Below are 17,223 nucleotides of genomic sequence, written 5' to 3' on the forward strand. Positions count from 1 at the left end.
ACCAAGTTCTCTGACTTTTCTCTGATTCAGGTTTTACCTGACCTGTGGTGATCCTGATCAAATATGATTTTTAGAATTACACAATATTTCCTTCGCATCTCTCTAATAATAACAAAAGTTAATCTAAAAATTAAAAAGACGCATCCTGAAAATTCGTAAAAACAACATAATTTAACAAATTTCAAGCCAACACCCTTTTAAATTCTGACAGTGTGAATGAACTCTCCCGCCAAACGCAACAAGAGCCTCTCCCAGAGTCACACAGATGTCACCCAATCCGAGCAGGCGCGTTCCCCTAGAACCTCACACTGATTGGAGCAATTAACCTATCAACATTCAGAACATTCAGAGATCGCACCTTTGTAAACCGGATTTTTTCCATTGAAAATTGACCTTGAGACTCTCCTTTTCGAGTTTACTCTACATACTTTTGGAATTTGGCAGCGCCAGCCAACCGGACGCAGAAAAATGTGTTGTGATGTGCACGCTTGTCGATGATAAATTATCTCTTAGGTGTAGATGTTTTTTGGTGAGTCCCAAATTTAATAAATATCAAAATCTCCTCAATCCAGAAAAAGCACTCCCCAACATCTCCAATCTCGTGTACGTGAAAAAATGTTAACGGTTTCGCCTGCACTGTCGCCATACTTTGACAAGGCAGCGAACACTGCTGTTTTTTATGATTCAAAACCGTGATACGTCAAATATTCATATTTCTAAAGACACACAAAATCTAGTGACACCCAAGTATCCAATTAATTTCAAATTAAGTGGCAAATATGCATTCCGGAACTCTGCACTTAACCTTCCTACCACCGGGTTTATTTTGATTTTCTCCCTTTTCAGAATTCTTCAATTAGCCTCATTCCTCTCACTAGCAACCTCCGCTTTTGCCTTGTTTTCGTCTATAAAAAATTATTTCTGAATCATTAAGATGTTTTTAAAAAACACTACGATGTTTTATGTGAACAGGATGTGACATCTATTAGGCATCCACACCCACTTGCAAAATCAATTGTACATTAAGGTTAGGCATTATTAGTCACTGATGAGTAGAATTTAGTTCACAACAGTCTCAGGTTATTATATTTGTCAAAGTCCTATCAAGTATTCCTGCAAGCAAATTTTATATTTATCTCCTCGTAATGTTAACGTAATTCATTTGAACAAACATGTAACTGTTTACTAACACACCTGTTGCATCACTGTAAAATCAATTTTGTTACAAGAATCAGTTACTGCTTAGTCAGAATATTCCAATTATAGTTAGTATTACTCCCAACGCAATTTATGCTAATCAGAAAACAAAATTCCCATATCCTGATTAGTTGCAATTTGGATTTTTACAAGTGAGCACGCTCTAAATTTTAGAGCGTAATTTTGTCTTTAATATTACTTACATTAGTTGTTGCTACATTGATTTCCATTAGTTCTAAAGAGTTATATACTTAATTCTTTATTTAAAATAATATAATCATTCATTAATTTAGGTGCCAGCTGTGTAGGAAGTGTGCCAGTAGAATGGGCAAGCTCTTGTCAAAAATCTTTGGCAACAAGGAGATGCGCATTCTTATGCTGGGGCTGGATGCTGCTGGGAAGACAAGTATCCTTTCGAATTATTCACAAAGGAAAAAAAATTATTTTTATCCAAAAAGAATTTTAAAACGTAGATATTACATTTCTTTTATGAAATTTATTTGAGGAATTTGTCTTTGAGAATCCTCATGCAGTCGAGAATTATGATTGCTTCTGCCTACTATACACCCACAGACTCATTATCACTGACATCCACGTTTGAGATAATTGTTTTCGCCTCTACATTCTCATGATAACTCTGTCTGAACCTATAGGCCAAATTCTTTATCTGTGTTAGTTTTCTGATTGCAAGTCTTTTAACATTTTGTCTTATCTTCATTCTGCCACTTTATTCTCGCCAAAAAGCATGAACATAATTGTTTCCAATTTGCTTAATAGATTTAAACCAATGAATTTAAGTTTCCGTTCAATTTCATATTAATTGTAGCTTGCTCGAGGTTTTTTTCTTCTTTTATTGTTTTTATTATATTTACTTCATCGGATTCTTCGTACTTAGAAATAAGATGATTCATAGACATTCGCCTATTCGCATTTTCTCTTTAAATATGTGATAATTGAAAACAGATTTTTTTTCGTTTTACATTCTATTCTTGCAAAATAATCTCATTACAATTAATTTTACTTTTTTAAATTTGACAAATTTGAAACTAAACTATTTAGGATTTAAATGAAACTTTAAATCTACAATATTTTTCGTTGAATCTATACAAATTATATATTTTGAAAATAACAACGATTGTCATCATGTTAAAAATATAAAAATTATTTTTTATTCAGGCCAAAATTTAAAAAAACATTGCAAGATTTACAGCTGATCTTGACATTTTTTGATTGAACACAAATGTAATAAATTCTAGTTTTTGAACAATTTTCAGAAACCAGTTTTTAACAATTCGGTTTTAAGCGGAGTTTTTATTGGGAATTTAATATCTTTTTATTTAAATATGCATTTCAAACACTATTGAATTAATGTGAAGATTTATAAAACATTTAAATAGACTTCTCATTAATTTTCTTAAATGAAACTTCCTACATTTCAGAATTTTTAAGGACTGCTTTTAGTGCTCAGAGCATTCAAATTAATAGCGTTTGAAACTAAACAATTTTCATTTTTTAATAGACAATTTCTAGACGTTTTAAGTTCAGAAATTTCCGAATTATCAATTCTACATGTAAATTTTTCAAATATAAACCATTTTAAATTTAAAATTAAAAAAAAATGCAGCTAACAATATTTATGGAAACAGGATCTCGAGATACGTGAAAAATAGTTTTATTAACAGTTTATGTTTTCAATCCGCATTGTCTATGGTCACGGAATTTTCCGTAACTCTTAACTCCTTTTCCAGCTCGTTCAGGGCTATCGTAACGGGAAATGCCGTAACTATAGATAGTGCCTTTTTAATCTAGGAAAATAAAAATCCCAGGATGTCATTTAAACGCTTTATTCAGAGCAATTTAATTAAGAATTTAATTTATATTCATGGAATTTCGGAAATTTTAAGTTATTTTTAATACCCAAGGATTTCATGGGATTTCGATTCCAATTTTTACAACTTTATCATGAATTTTTGAATACTATATATTTTTAATATTAGTAAATATTTCGAAAAATGTAATTAATGATTTGAATCGAATTTATATCCAATAAATTTTAAATGATTTCTACTTAATTTAATGGATTTTTACGAATTTAAAAGATTTGAACGAATTCCTCGAGAACTTTAGGAAACAAACTGCATTTTATATCAAGGGATTTCTAAGGATTTGAATTTTTTCATGACGTATTTTAGTGATTTGAAGTCACCGTAAAAGATTGCAAAGAATTTCAAGATTCCGTTTCAAAAATTTGCAGAACTGTTCATATTTAAAAAAATGTTATTATGGATTTTTAAATAGTTTTTTTTTTTTCAATATTAAAAAATAAAAATACAGAGACGTGAATACGCCGTACGCACGCTTGCGCTGCCGATTTCTTTGAGACTTTTTATATCGCCGTAAATGGAGTTTCAACAGCCCAAATATATTAAATTTAAAAAAACATTTTTTTTTAATGGCAGAACCCATCAAAGATTTATTTGACAACTACAATTTCTTCTAGAAAGATTGGTTTTTTTTTTTTTTTTGAAATGTAAAAATAAATGTTTCTTCTTTTCCCAATTTTTCACCTCCGTTGAAAATGCCATTACTTATCCTTTTTTGAGCTCTTTTTGTACTGTGAACCCTGAAAGGGGGAATTTTTTTAATTAAAATATTAATACTATTACATTTTTTTAGTCGTAGGCCCCTTGACCGGTAAGTTTTGCGAAAATTTTCGTAATAGTAGTCGGAGCTTTTTATTAAATTTCAAAGGCAAAGCGCTTTAGAATTGATCTAACATTAAATTGTTATTTAAATTAAATAGTTCCGAATTTGTAATGCTTTTTGAATGTGTAAACCATCATTTGTACGTTATTAAATTTAATGGTCTGAAATTAGAATTCTTTGAAATTTTTAGTGTTTTATGTTTATAAGCTTACTAATTCTAATTGAAGCTTTGGGCTCTGTTAATTTAGGTTTTTTGCGATTCTAGTATTTTTGATTTTAAAGTTGTAAATTTTTTACTTTAAAATATTTCTAATTAAAGGCTATTCAAATTTTTACAGTTTTGCAGTCTACTACCTTCTTTCAAAAATTTGGTATAATTTCAAGTTTATAAACAAATTATAAAGTATTGAATGTTTAAAATTATAAAAAAATAATGAAATAGGCTTTTCATTCAGGACGATCGAAAAATAAAATTCCGGGCACTAAAATTTCCGAGAAACAGAATGTAATATATTATCTAAGTATACAATTCCCGAAAATAAAAGGTTACTTACAATTCGAAATTCTGGAATAATAACATTCCGGATCGTTTATGATATTACAAAATTTAAAAATTCCCATAAAAAAAGTGAATCGAAACAATTAAAAATTTGCTGCAATATAAAATATAAATATAACAAATAATAAATAAAATACTTTTATTTGATGCATTTCATATATTTTATTATTTTATTTGACTAAAAATACGTTTAATTTGTTCAGATTCGGAAATTTTATAATTTGGAAATTTTCTTGCGTCGGCAATTTTATTTCTGGAATTTCCTGTTTTAAATACTTTCCTTTCAGGAATTTTACAGTATCAGGAATTTCATTTTTCGGGGGTTTTCAGTCCTCCCTTCTATCAAAAGAAGAATGAATCTTTTCATTCACTTGTTTCAATATTCTATATTATTAGTAATTTTTCTTGGGATATAATTCGCACTTTCTCTATTTTTGCACGATCAATTATTTAATTTAATTAATGCATTCGATTTCCTTAACATTGTTTACCAGCTATATTGTACAAACTCAAATTCGGTCAGTCTGTGACTACGATACCGACCGTAGGATTCAACGTTGAAACAGTTACATACAAAAACGTCAAATTTAATGTGTGGGTAAGTAAACAAAATTATTATCTAACATATATAATATATTGTAGTACTTTTAAATGAATTTGTCAATTAAAACCTCTTTACCATTCGATCTAAGCGTCTAAAAAGTAAAAAAAAAAAACTACAAAGGAAACTAACGGAAAGTTAGGTCTCTTAACCGTAAAAACATAATAAAAATGTAGTTTCTTTTGGTTTTAAAATATAACAAACAATAAGAAAATAATGTTTTGCAGTCCCTACTTCTGAAATGTTGATTTTCAGGGTGGCCACATGTCAGGGAAAATAGAAATTGATATGTTTTAATATTGTTTGGAAGCATTTTCTGATATCAGTATAAATATTCTTTCAATCTATATCCTTTAAAAATAGAATTCGATTCTTAGTTTTTTATTTGTAGTTATTTATTGATAGTTTGGATATATGTCCTTTACTTAATTAATCCATACTGTCATGTAAAGTGCATTTTTCTGGCTTGTTTCGCTATTTTACTTGGCGTATTGTTTAAACCTTATTCATCTAAATATCAGGGAAATTGTAAAATTAAATATTGTGGCCACTCTGATTGAATAATTTTATGCAATTAAAGTGTCTTCGGTACGGAAGAAACTGACGCCTTGATATTTAGTTTCCTTCGTAATAAAAGTCGAGGGAATAATAAAGTAATAACCGAAGAATGAAGTTAGTGGGAATAATAGTAATAATGAGATAAAAATTTATTGTTTCATTCAGGATGTGGGAGGTCAAGATAAAATACGTCCCTTGTGGCGCCACTACTACACAGGAACTCAAGGACTAATTTTCGTAGTGGATTGTGCGGATAGGGATCGAATTGACGAGGCCCGTCAAGAACTTCACCGAATTATAAATGACAGAGAGATGCGCGATGCCATTATTCTTATTTTTGCCAATAAACAGGATCTTCCAGGCGGTAATTATTTCTCAAATTTCCACTATTTCAATTCATTGTACCTAGTGCTCCACTTTTGACCGGTGATACTTTTAAACAATTCACATAATTTTTACATTTTACCGATTAGACATTTAACCTGTAGAAAAGTTCATTGGGTTAAACTTTTCACCGTTGGCAGCTACATATTTTGTTTTTATTTCGAATTTAAATTAACTTCACATAGTTTAATTTCTTAGGTAAATATTTAAACCAAAAAGGCATAATTCGAAACCAATTAAACCACGACTTACAATGTTTTACATTAGAGATTACATGATTCTTTTTAATAAAATTGATGTGGTTACTATATCGATTTCAGTTTTTAAAGCTTTAAATTCCTAACATTTTTAGTAAGAATATTGCAGTTTTAATGGAATAGATTATTTTTTAACCAAATGGTACAATTTTCAATCAAGAAGATCAATTTTCTAAAAAAAAATATATATAATCTTTAACAAAATACATGAGATTTAAACTAGAAAAAGATTACTTTTCACCAAAAACAGAACAAATATTCGACAAAATAGTAAAATCCTCAACCAAAACGGATTAATTTTAATAAAACGTCTATTTAAAAAAAAATACATTTCGACCAACAAGACGAATTTTTAACTAAAAAGATTAACTTTCTACAAAAACTGAAACATTAAAAAAAATGTAACCAAGCAGATGAATATTCAACCAAGAACATTAATTTTTAACCAAGTAGATCTACTTTTAATCAAGTAGTTAAATTTTCAACCGAAAAATAGAAATTGTCAATCAAAAGTGTAATAGTTGATGTTGCAAATGAAAATATTTTGATTTTATATCAATAATAACCTAATTCGACCAAAAATAGAACGCATTTTTAACAAAATAGTTGAGTTTTAATCAATTTGTTAAATTTTCAACAAAAAAAGATAGTCCACAACAAACAAGATTAATTTTGAAACAAAGATAAAAGGAATTTTCATCAAAATAGTTCAATTTCAAACTAAAATTATTAATTTTTAACTGAAATGATCAGTGGTTAAGCAACAAAACCAAAAAAATGTAATGAAATTTGGTGCATTTTCAACTAAAAGATTGAATTTTGTAATCCAAAATGCAATAATTAATTTTTCAACCAAGAGAGACTAATTTTTAAGCAAACCGTTGCATTTTTAATACAAAAGACGACGTTTCTACCTAACGAGTTGAATTTTCAATTAAGAAAAATTTTTCAATAAAAAAAATAACTAAATTGTTGAGTTTTCCACTAAACAGTTGAATTTTTAACCAAAAGTTGCATTTTTGTACCAAAATAGTTATTTCAACTTAAAAAGACGGATTTTCAACAGTTACATTTTTAACCAAAAAGAGTAAGTTTTGAATAAAATTGTTCAATTTTTAGCAGAAAAAGTTAATTTTAAACCAAATAGGTAAACTTGCAGCCGAGAAAGATGAATTTTTAACAAAAATTTGCATTTTTATACAAGAAGAATGACTTCTTAACCAAATGGTTACATTTTTTTCAAAAAATAAAGTTTCAATAAAAAAGATGAATTCTCAACCAAAAATACAATATTAGGCTACTCGATTAAAAAGAATTGACGCGTCAAAAAATGTTTGATTTTTTTTGGGTTCTATTAATTCAGTACCCATGTAAGTGCAAAAAGGGAAAAAGTCGAATAGGAGAAAAGAAGCAATAAATAGGACATTATACTATTACATTATTTTGAAATTGTTATCGATTATTGAACAGAAAATCTTTTTAATGTCCATTCACCAACTAACCGTTTATCTCATTGCGATACCGTCACTAAAAATTTTGTTTTTCTCGAAACAGAATTTTTTTTGGGTATCAAACCTTTGTTTTCAAGTTTCGCATATCTCGGGCGCTAGTTTTCATTTTCGTGAAAAACTTAAAATCGATTTTCTCGGAATTCGTTTACTTTTCTGGATAAAAACATTGTTACCCTCGTTCAGGAACTCAATATCCTGGTAGCAAGTTTTTATTCAAACTGAAAATAAAATTTTTTTATCGCAATTCACAGCCGAGTCATCCTTAATTTATGGCTTTCTGAACATAAATTAGCACCGCGTTTTTTCGGAAGTGGATTTCTGTCTTTTAAATGAATGATGACTTCGATTTTTTTCTCCTAAAAAAATCATATTTCGAGGTATGGGAATGTATAATTTTGAACGCTTCAAGTTTGAATTTATTAATTTTTAAACTGTAGTTTCAAATTCAAATGTTAAAAGTGTGAGGAAAATTTCGCGATTAAATCTGTACAAATTTCATATTAAAAGCTTTGGTAGTCAGTTTTAAATTTCATAATTTTAGAAGTAAATATAAAAAATTTTGATTTAAAAAGCTAAAAATTGTGCAATTTCAAACATGGGATTATATTATAGCAATCTTGTTGTGTATTCTTTTTTTTTAATTGTCAATTTAATGTCTTGAAATTGTCCGACTTTTAGTTGATGATCTAAATGAATAAATCATTTCAAATTTAAAAACGTTTGATTGAAAAATTTTAACAATGGATAATAATTCTAAAGGAAGTTCTAAAAATTAAAGGATTTTAAAATAAAAAATTATAAATTTTATTGTTAAAAATCAAAATGTATCTAATTAAACTATCTAAATTTGATACTTGAGCAATTCAATAATTTCTACAATTTTGGATTTCTTAGTATACATGCTGAACGCGAAATTTTCTATACTTCCATTTCATGAGTTTCAATGTTGCAGTTAACATTGAATTGGTTGAATTTTGAGAAGAAGGTTTAATTAATAAAATTATTCAAATTTTGAATTAGTTAATTTTGAACGATTTTAATGATAAATACTACAGTTAAAATTCCATTAAATTTTAAATTACCCTACTCCCAAAATTCGCATTTAAAAATATTCAAATTTTAACATTTTTCAAATAGTTATATTTTTGACATTTTAATAGGATATCATTAAATTTCAAGATTCTTAAATCCAAAATATAATTGCTTCATTTTGGAATTAGAAATGTTACAATGCAGTTCTTTCAAATACAATTTTCAAAATTTAAGTCTGAAAGTTTTTAATTTTGCGAGCTTCTGTCGACTTGCGGAATTTAGCATATATGGAAAAGCTGTGGATTGAGAAAACAAAATTTTAACCAAATGGTTCAATTTGATTAAAAACGTTTGAATTTTTCATTAATTCTCATTAATTAATTTTATTAATTTTCAACTCAGAAATATTTTTCAGTCAAGGACAAAATAATTACCACTAAATTGTTGCATTTCCAACAAAACGTTGCCTTTTCATCAAAATAATTAAGTTTTCAAACAAAAAATAAAGATGAATTTTTAACCAAAAATATAATAGTTGGCTATTTAACTAAAAAGAAATGGTGCATCAAAAATATTTGGATTTTATTCTTGGGCTCTATTAATTGAGTTCGCATTTAAACAGAAAAACGAGAAAAATAGTTAAATAAGGGGAAGACTGTGAAGCCCGCAATAAATAAATAAAAATTTATAGAATAAAGAATAATAATTTAAATAAATATTGAATTAAATTTTTATTATTTTTAAAAAATCAGGTTAGAAAATTGAAAACGTTTCTAAGAAATGATGTTAATTTCCCACTGCACTTTCTGATTTCGGACTAAACACTTTTAAATTCGAACAATACAAAGTGTGTTTGTTGGATTACGCTAAATTTGAGACCCTGGACTGAAGTTAGCTTGAATTAAAAAAAAAAAAAAAAACGTCGAAGACAATGGGAGGTTTAATCGAATGAACTTTCCTACAGGTTAAGCGTTAAACGGTTAAAGGTAGAAATTTTTTGAATTGTTAAAACTAGGGGCAACCGAAATACGGAAGTCGTCACAAAATTTGAACATAATACTGAACAACGCATGCGTAAAACTTGACTGAATTTAAAGTTATTATTTGCTGTCGATCGTGAATCGGTCAAACACATTTCCTCTTGAAATTAAATTGGATCAAAATTCAATCTTTTCATTCTGTTCATCAAATATTTATAGAGTTACATATTTGTTTGCTCTATGAAAATTCTCCTTTTTTCTGTATGTATTATAGAGTTGAAATATATTCAGTTCTAATATTTATGGCGTAAAATATACAAATTAAATTTTAGAATTTTAATCCATAGGGTATCTAGTGACCTTGAAAACCTAAATCTCTCCTTGAATTTGGTTTAAACCTTGAAAACCTGGAAATCTCCTTGATTTTTTCACGAAAACCTTGAATTTTAATTATTATTTTTTTCTTTTAAAAATCTCGCTGCTGCAAATTTTTTTATCCCTCAAGATATAATTGATCTTTTGTTTATTACAGAATGAATAAAAATATTGCAAGACACTTTTTGTTGAGGTGTTCAACTTAGAAATTATAAAAATTATTAATTTAAAATTTCGATGTTAATTCAGTTTCAGAATTAGAATAAACAATGGCTATACGACGGATTTTTCAAGGGGTTGATCACTCGGTTTTTGAGCGTGCAACAGATTTCAAAAGGTTACAAAATATTTCTAAAGATTTCAAAAAATTTCAAAATATTTAAAATATCTTTAACATTTCATAAAGGTTTCACTGATGTTAGCGATTTAAAAAAAGGCCGCGCACGCCAGAATTCAGTAAAGATTTCACAGCAATTTCACAAAACAGTTTAAAACTTTAAAGATCTAAAGGATTTCAAAGATTTGAAAAAGGGACCAGATTTCAAAGATTTCAAAAATTTGTAACGATTTCAAGAGGTTTTAAAACATTTTAGAATATTTCAAAATATTTCAAATAATTCAATGAATTCAACGAATACAAAAGATTTTCCAAACAAAGATTCAAGAAAGATTTTATAAACATTTCAAAATATTTCACAAAGATTTCAAACATGCAAAAACGGCTTTTACGCTAAGTTAAACAATTTTCACAAAAATTCCCCAAAGATTTCGAAAATTTCATTAAGATTTGGAACATTTCACAAAGATTTTAAAACTTACAAGAAAGTTTAAAGATTAAAAAAAAGTATGTTAAACCACATTTCTAAGATTTCAAAACATGTCAAATATTTTAAACAATTTCAAAATTTTTTAGGAGATATCAAAAGTTTTGACTAAGATTTGTATTGATTTAAATAATTCCAAAGAAATCACAAAGATTTCAAAGCTTTTCAAAGATTTTAAATAACTTGAAAAATTTGTAGGAGATTTCAAAGGATTTCACAAAAGTTTCAAAGATTTCTTAAAACATTCATAAAGCTTTCAAAACAATACGAGAATTTCAAAGATTTCAATAAGAGTGCAGTGCACCAGATTTCAAGGATTTCAAAGAATTTCAAAGATTTTAAATGATTTGAAAATGTTTGACAATATTTCAAACGATTACAAAAGATATCTCAAATATTTTTAAAAATTCTTAAGGATTTCAAAACATTTCAAGAATCTCAAAGATTCCAAAAAGAGTACAGTACACCAGATTTCAAAGATTTCAAAACATTTACAAGATTTTTAATGATTTCAAAAGGTTTCAACAAATTTGAGAAGATTTGAAAATATTTTAATAATTCAATTGAACAGAAAAGATTTCACGAACAAAGATTAAAGAAACATTTCAAAAATATTTCAGATTTTATGAAGATTTAAAACAATTTCACAAAGTTTTCGTAGATTTCAACATGGGTACAGTACAACAGATTTCAAAGATTTAAAAACATTTCAAATATTTTAAACGATATCAAAATTTGTAATAAGATTTCAAATATTCTAGTGATTTTAAACGATCACAACAAATTTCATAAAGACTTCACAAATATTTCAAAAGACTTAGAGAAGATTTCACAGTTTCTTTAAAGAATTCATAAGGATTTCAAAATATTTTAAGCGATTTCAAAAGGTTTCAACACACAAAGATTTCAAGAATTTTAAAGATTTTACAAAAGCTTAAAAAATTGCCAAAAGATTTCTCAAAACTTTCATCGAAAGATTTCATAAAGACGACTTATGTTCGCAAAAAATTAAGAATTTGTTTATTTACGATTTGCCTTTCTTCAGAAATTTGTGGCCAATAAAAAATAAAGTGGCTCATTTTTACATGTATGACAAACGTTTATTTCATTATCTGATGTAAAAAAAAAGGAGACCTGGAAAATTTTGATTTTTTGACCTGGAAAAGACCTTGAATTTTGTTTCTAACAATCGCTAGACACCCTGATCCAGCACCCTTAAAATCTAATAATTTCTCAACCAGACTAGTATCTTTTTTATTTGAACAGAATTGTTTCAGCATGTCTTAAGCTGAATTTTCAATACTTTAAAACATTTATGCAAACATTTATCATTAAATATTTATTTTGAAAGAAAAAGGAAAATAAATTTAAAATTTAAAAAGCGCGCTAAGAAAGACTTCCGTATTCCGGTTGGCTTTACCAATCAGAAACGGTTAACACGAATTCCAACTTTCCCTAGATAAAAGATTTAGAAAAGATTTGAAAAAAATAATCTAAAATATTTAATATTTTATTTTCTTGAGCGCAATTTAAATTGATATTTTAGCGATGAAGCCTCACGAGATCCAGGAGAAATTAGGATTAACGAGAATACGAGATAGGAATTGGTATGTTCAACCATCCTGTGCCACAACGGGGGACGGACTGTATGAAGGCCTTACGTGGTTGACTAGCAATCATAAATTATGAACAAATAGTTAGTCACGTTCTGATGGTTTCAAGCAGGGATTACACGCCTGCCTCGTGTTTCAACTTAACCGTTACACAGATTGAGGCTCCAAGAAAAACAAAAAATCAGTAGAACTTTGTGTGATGAGAATCTTTCATCGATCGTAAAGCCAGCAAAGGCAAAAAAACGTTATATTTAATAATGTGGTGTTCTAGTATTATTGGCAGTAGGCAAACGTTGATTTACTATGAGCGAGGTACCAAAAAAAAAAGAGGGAAACTTGCGTGGAATTTCGTTATTAGCTTGTTTCTTCACGGTCTCTCCAGACTTACAATTAGAACCTTGTAATACGAAATAGAGTAAGTCTGGTCCAAAGCGACCCTGATCTAGCTTTTGTACATGTTTTCCGTGTATTGTTTTGAAATAGAAGTGCCCTATACATCAAAGGATGTACCTCGCGTCTATTGGGAATGGCCAAATTGCGACGCGCCATCTGGTGACAAAAATAAGAAGTAGAAAGAGTTCTAATTTTAAAGAGGCATTTTAATTTGCATATTAAACTGCTTTTACGATTGTTTGATGGATTTTTGGCCAAATATGAAAGTAAATTTCTCTTAATATTTATACATGCGATATTTACTATCTAAAAAATTTAACCTAAAAGTTAGGTTTGAATTTTTATTTCAAATACAATATTCTATTATTCATATTATTTGTATAATATGAATCAATTTTTGCGCCTTAAACTCCACAAAACAATAGTAAAAGCATTTTTATGCACAATTTAAACTGAATCTAATCCTAATCTTTCTAGTTCTGATGTTTGACACTAGATGGTGAAATGATCGATCGCCATTACCAATAATTTATCTTAAATTTTATGTGGATTTCTGACTGAGACTGTTTCATAAACAGTATCTGTAACTCCTTTCAGTATGTTGCACTCTATCAGATAAATTATATATACAAATTAGGAAATATATAGTTGAAAAGTTTGACCACGTATACCTGATAAATCTTGAAAAAAATCGGCAGCAATTGTCAAACTTTTGATCTATGTAGCTTCACATGGAGCGTCCAGGTACGTTAAATCGATATTCGACCATGAGCACTTGCCTCCATTCTCCCTGATTCCATGTACGTTACGAGTATTATAGAAGATTCTTTCCACATCAAGATACTATTTGCGGAGCGTGTATCTCTAAGATTGAAAATTTGTCACAATGAGGTGTATAAAATTGTTTGTTTAATAGTTAATAAGGTCCTTGTAAGCTAAAGTTCATAGGTTTACGGAGAACGATGAATAATATCACAGGGGCTTATTTATTCATTACCGTTAATAGCTCAAAGTACCAATAATACAAGCAACAAAACATAATCCTTATTATATTACGTTTTTTAATCTATTAAAATTTACTAAGTAATTTTAGACCTGACGACCATTGTTGTTGTATATTCCATGCACCAAAAAAAAAACATACTAGAATTTCATTCTAGATTCCTTTACTTTCCAAATTAAGAGTGCTTAACACAAGTATGTATTAAGCAATTATTTCTAAGCCTGTGCTTACTCAAAATTATCATGAACATTAAATTAGCTATTTTTCTAGGCAAAATTAATATTAAATTCAAAGGTTCCCTGCAAGTCAAGTTTTTTTTCTCATGATTCTGTGCCAAAAAGCCCGTTTGAAAATACAACGATATCTTTATTTATACAATCGAAAGAAAAAATTTAATTTTACATCGAAGTGTACAGCTTGTATAGCTCAAAAATAAATCTAGACATTTCAACTTCTCTGTGTGTAATATTCGTTCAGGATTTTTGATCTGCGAGGAATCTTTGCGTATTTGTCTATCCAAAGATTGGAGAAATCGCACAATCCCTAAAAAATACTCTTTATGTTAGTATTGCACTTGAAGAAAAGATTAAAAAACGACGCTGGTTTGATTATTTTGTACTCCTCCTTATTTACGCTTCGATCTTTTTTTTTCTTTGAAACATGGTGTAGTTAATTTTATAAGATCAAATTATTTACTGAAATTTTATTTTTTTACTTAGGTCCTCCCCTTTCCCAGCGGAGACGTATTTTTTCGAAGAGCTCTTGGTTATCTAGGATATTTATTTCTAAGTTTAATTTGGCACCCTCGTCGCTCACAAAGACTGGAATTATTCTAATATCCTCAATGTAATGAAAATTGTACATCCAGTTCATATGGCGACAGAAAGAAATTGTGCAGGTATACATTTATAATGTCCCAACGCAACGCGAGTGGTTAAATTAAAGAATTGTTCCACATTAGAATGTAATTGTACATAATATTGATTCTGTACTATTGATTGATAATACCTTTCTTAGTATTAATTACTCCTGGAACAATGTAACTTTACTTTAATGTTATTTAAACGAAAAACTTAATATACCATTCAGATTATAAACAAAGATCTACAATTTAACTCCCTTTTGCGAATAATTTCGGAATTAAACTTGCAATTTTTGGATGGGCAATAAGAATAAAATTCAAAATTATATCAAGTACTTTGCTCAAATAGAAAAAATTCAAAAAATGAAAAGGTTTTTCAAGTTGCCCATCAAGTCATTTAAGTGAGCATATTTTTTTAAGTCTGCTTCAAGTAATTTACTTAGTTTTTGTATGGGTTCAATATTCGAAGGACTTTTTGCCATTTTTTTAAATAGAGTAAAAAGGTAGGTTTTTCATTTTCTGTTGATAATGGTGTATTGAAAGTTGGAAAAAAATGGAGAGACTTAAAGAAGGCTTACTTTTTTTATGTTGCGTATAAATTGACATTAAATTTCTTGCGTAAAAGGAGGAGACTGCGTGCCAATATTGTAAAACGAATTCTACAGTTTTGTTTCTGTCACATTTTTGTAGTCTTTTTCTCAGAAAAAAAGATAACATTTTATATTCTATACCTTTGTTGAAGCAAATAAACCAGATCCATTTATCATACACACTTAAAAATTCCTGAATGATCAAAATAATTATTTTATATTTTATAATCTGCTCAATTACATAGAAACAAAGCTCAATATTAGTTATAAATTTCCATTCTATTAAAACTAGATTAGTTTATATAAAATCAAATTATCATTCCAAAAAATTGCATAGAAATAACTAAAACCTTTATTATTTTAATTATGTCTCAATATAAGTTTTTTTTTTTACTCAATATGTGAGCCTTTAATATTTTGATACGAAACAACGGAAAATTATAACGAGCACCATGTACAGTTTCCTTTAGGAGCCTCTAAATTACAAATGTACTGATGAAAGATATTTTTTTATTGGGTATTAACCTTAGTTACAAAAGCGACCTTCAATTCTTTAATTGTCCACAAATTATCATTCAAGATAAAGAATTGAAGTAGAGCTATCATTTATATTTATATAGAATAAAGCATAATAGATTTTTACAAAAATTAAAAAAAAACTATTTTTGGAAAGGAGTTTTTCAAAGTCTAAAAAGAAAGGACGCGTACGTTAACCAGCAATTTTTGAACAACAGCTCTGGTTTCATCCATCGAAAATTAAATTTTGAAGCAAAAGTATAAAAGATAAGAAAAAAGTGCGACGAGAAAATAATGACGGGCGTGTCATTTATTGATTTTTTTGTTACCACAGGGTAATCGTTATAGGAGAATGTCAGGAGAAAAATTATAAGGAAAAAAATGACAGAAGCAAATTGACACGCTACCTGTTATTATTCTCCTTTCATATTTTTTTCACATCACGTGACAGTTTATCTCAAGTTAACGTTTCCATAATGAATGTCACGTTTCCACAATGAACGTCCCGTTTCCGTTTTTGATCAAAAATAGATATCTAAAATGATCAATTGAAATTTTGATAATAAATAAAACTGGAGCCTTTTCTATGCTTTTTTTAATGGTTTTAAAGATTTTAGATAGAATATGCCAATATAATAGTGAATTCCTGAAATTTGAATGATTAAGAATTAGGTCAATTATAGTATAACTATAGACCCTGAAAGTTCATTTCATTATTTAAAATTGGCTAGAAACAAGTATAAAATAAAATGTTATCTCATACCATTGGGAGCATTTTAAATCGAAGTTTGTTGTTTAAAATAAAGCATTGCGCTAAAATGAAATATTAAACATTGATTGCTTTGAATTTTAAAACTGGAAATGGTACAGTATACAAGATCGTATGATTCCAAATTGAAATTGATACAAAAGTAGATTATCAAATTTAAAGATTCAATAATTCCGGAATTTCATGTTAAAGCTTCTATAACTATACAACTTTTAAGTAGAGTAGCCTTTGAAATTATCGACATTAGAACGGAAAAATTAAATAATTTCAATATATTACTTGAACCTTTAAAATTGTATATGTATAAAACTGCTTTTTCGAATTTTTTAAATTATATTATAATGAGAGCTGTTCTGCTTTTTATTCACTTATATATTGTATATCCAATTTTGGCAATATAGACAAAGTATCACATGTCTACCGTGTGTGACAGAATAACGTAATTATCAAAAACCAAAGGTTTGGGATTAAGTCTAAGATCCTCTTTCTGAAA

At 28.1% G+C, this 17,223-nt stretch overlaps 1 protein-coding gene across 1 annotated transcript; it reads left to right on the forward strand.

The window, feature by feature from the left end:
- The first annotated feature begins 340 nt into the window (after positions 1 to 340).
- LOC117168417 (ADP-ribosylation factor 6) lies at positions 341 to 15,620 on the forward strand. Its single transcript, XM_033354052.1, has 5 exons — positions 341 to 529; positions 1,491 to 1,603; positions 4,957 to 5,060; positions 5,787 to 5,985; positions 12,531 to 15,620. Exons 1-5 carry the CDS (start codon positions 495 to 497, stop codon positions 12,671 to 12,673), a joined length of 594 nt encoding a protein of 197 aa, XP_033209943.1. The 5' UTR covers positions 341 to 494; the 3' UTR covers positions 12,674 to 15,620.
- The last annotated feature ends 1,603 nt before the right edge of the window (positions 15,621 to 17,223 follow it).

This window comes from Belonocnema kinseyi, chromosome 2 (genome assembly GCF_010883055.1).
Source record: "Belonocnema kinseyi isolate 2016_QV_RU_SX_M_011 chromosome 2, B_treatae_v1, whole genome shotgun sequence".
In the NCBI taxonomy this organism is placed as follows: Eukaryota; Metazoa; Arthropoda; class Insecta; order Hymenoptera; family Cynipidae; genus Belonocnema; species Belonocnema kinseyi.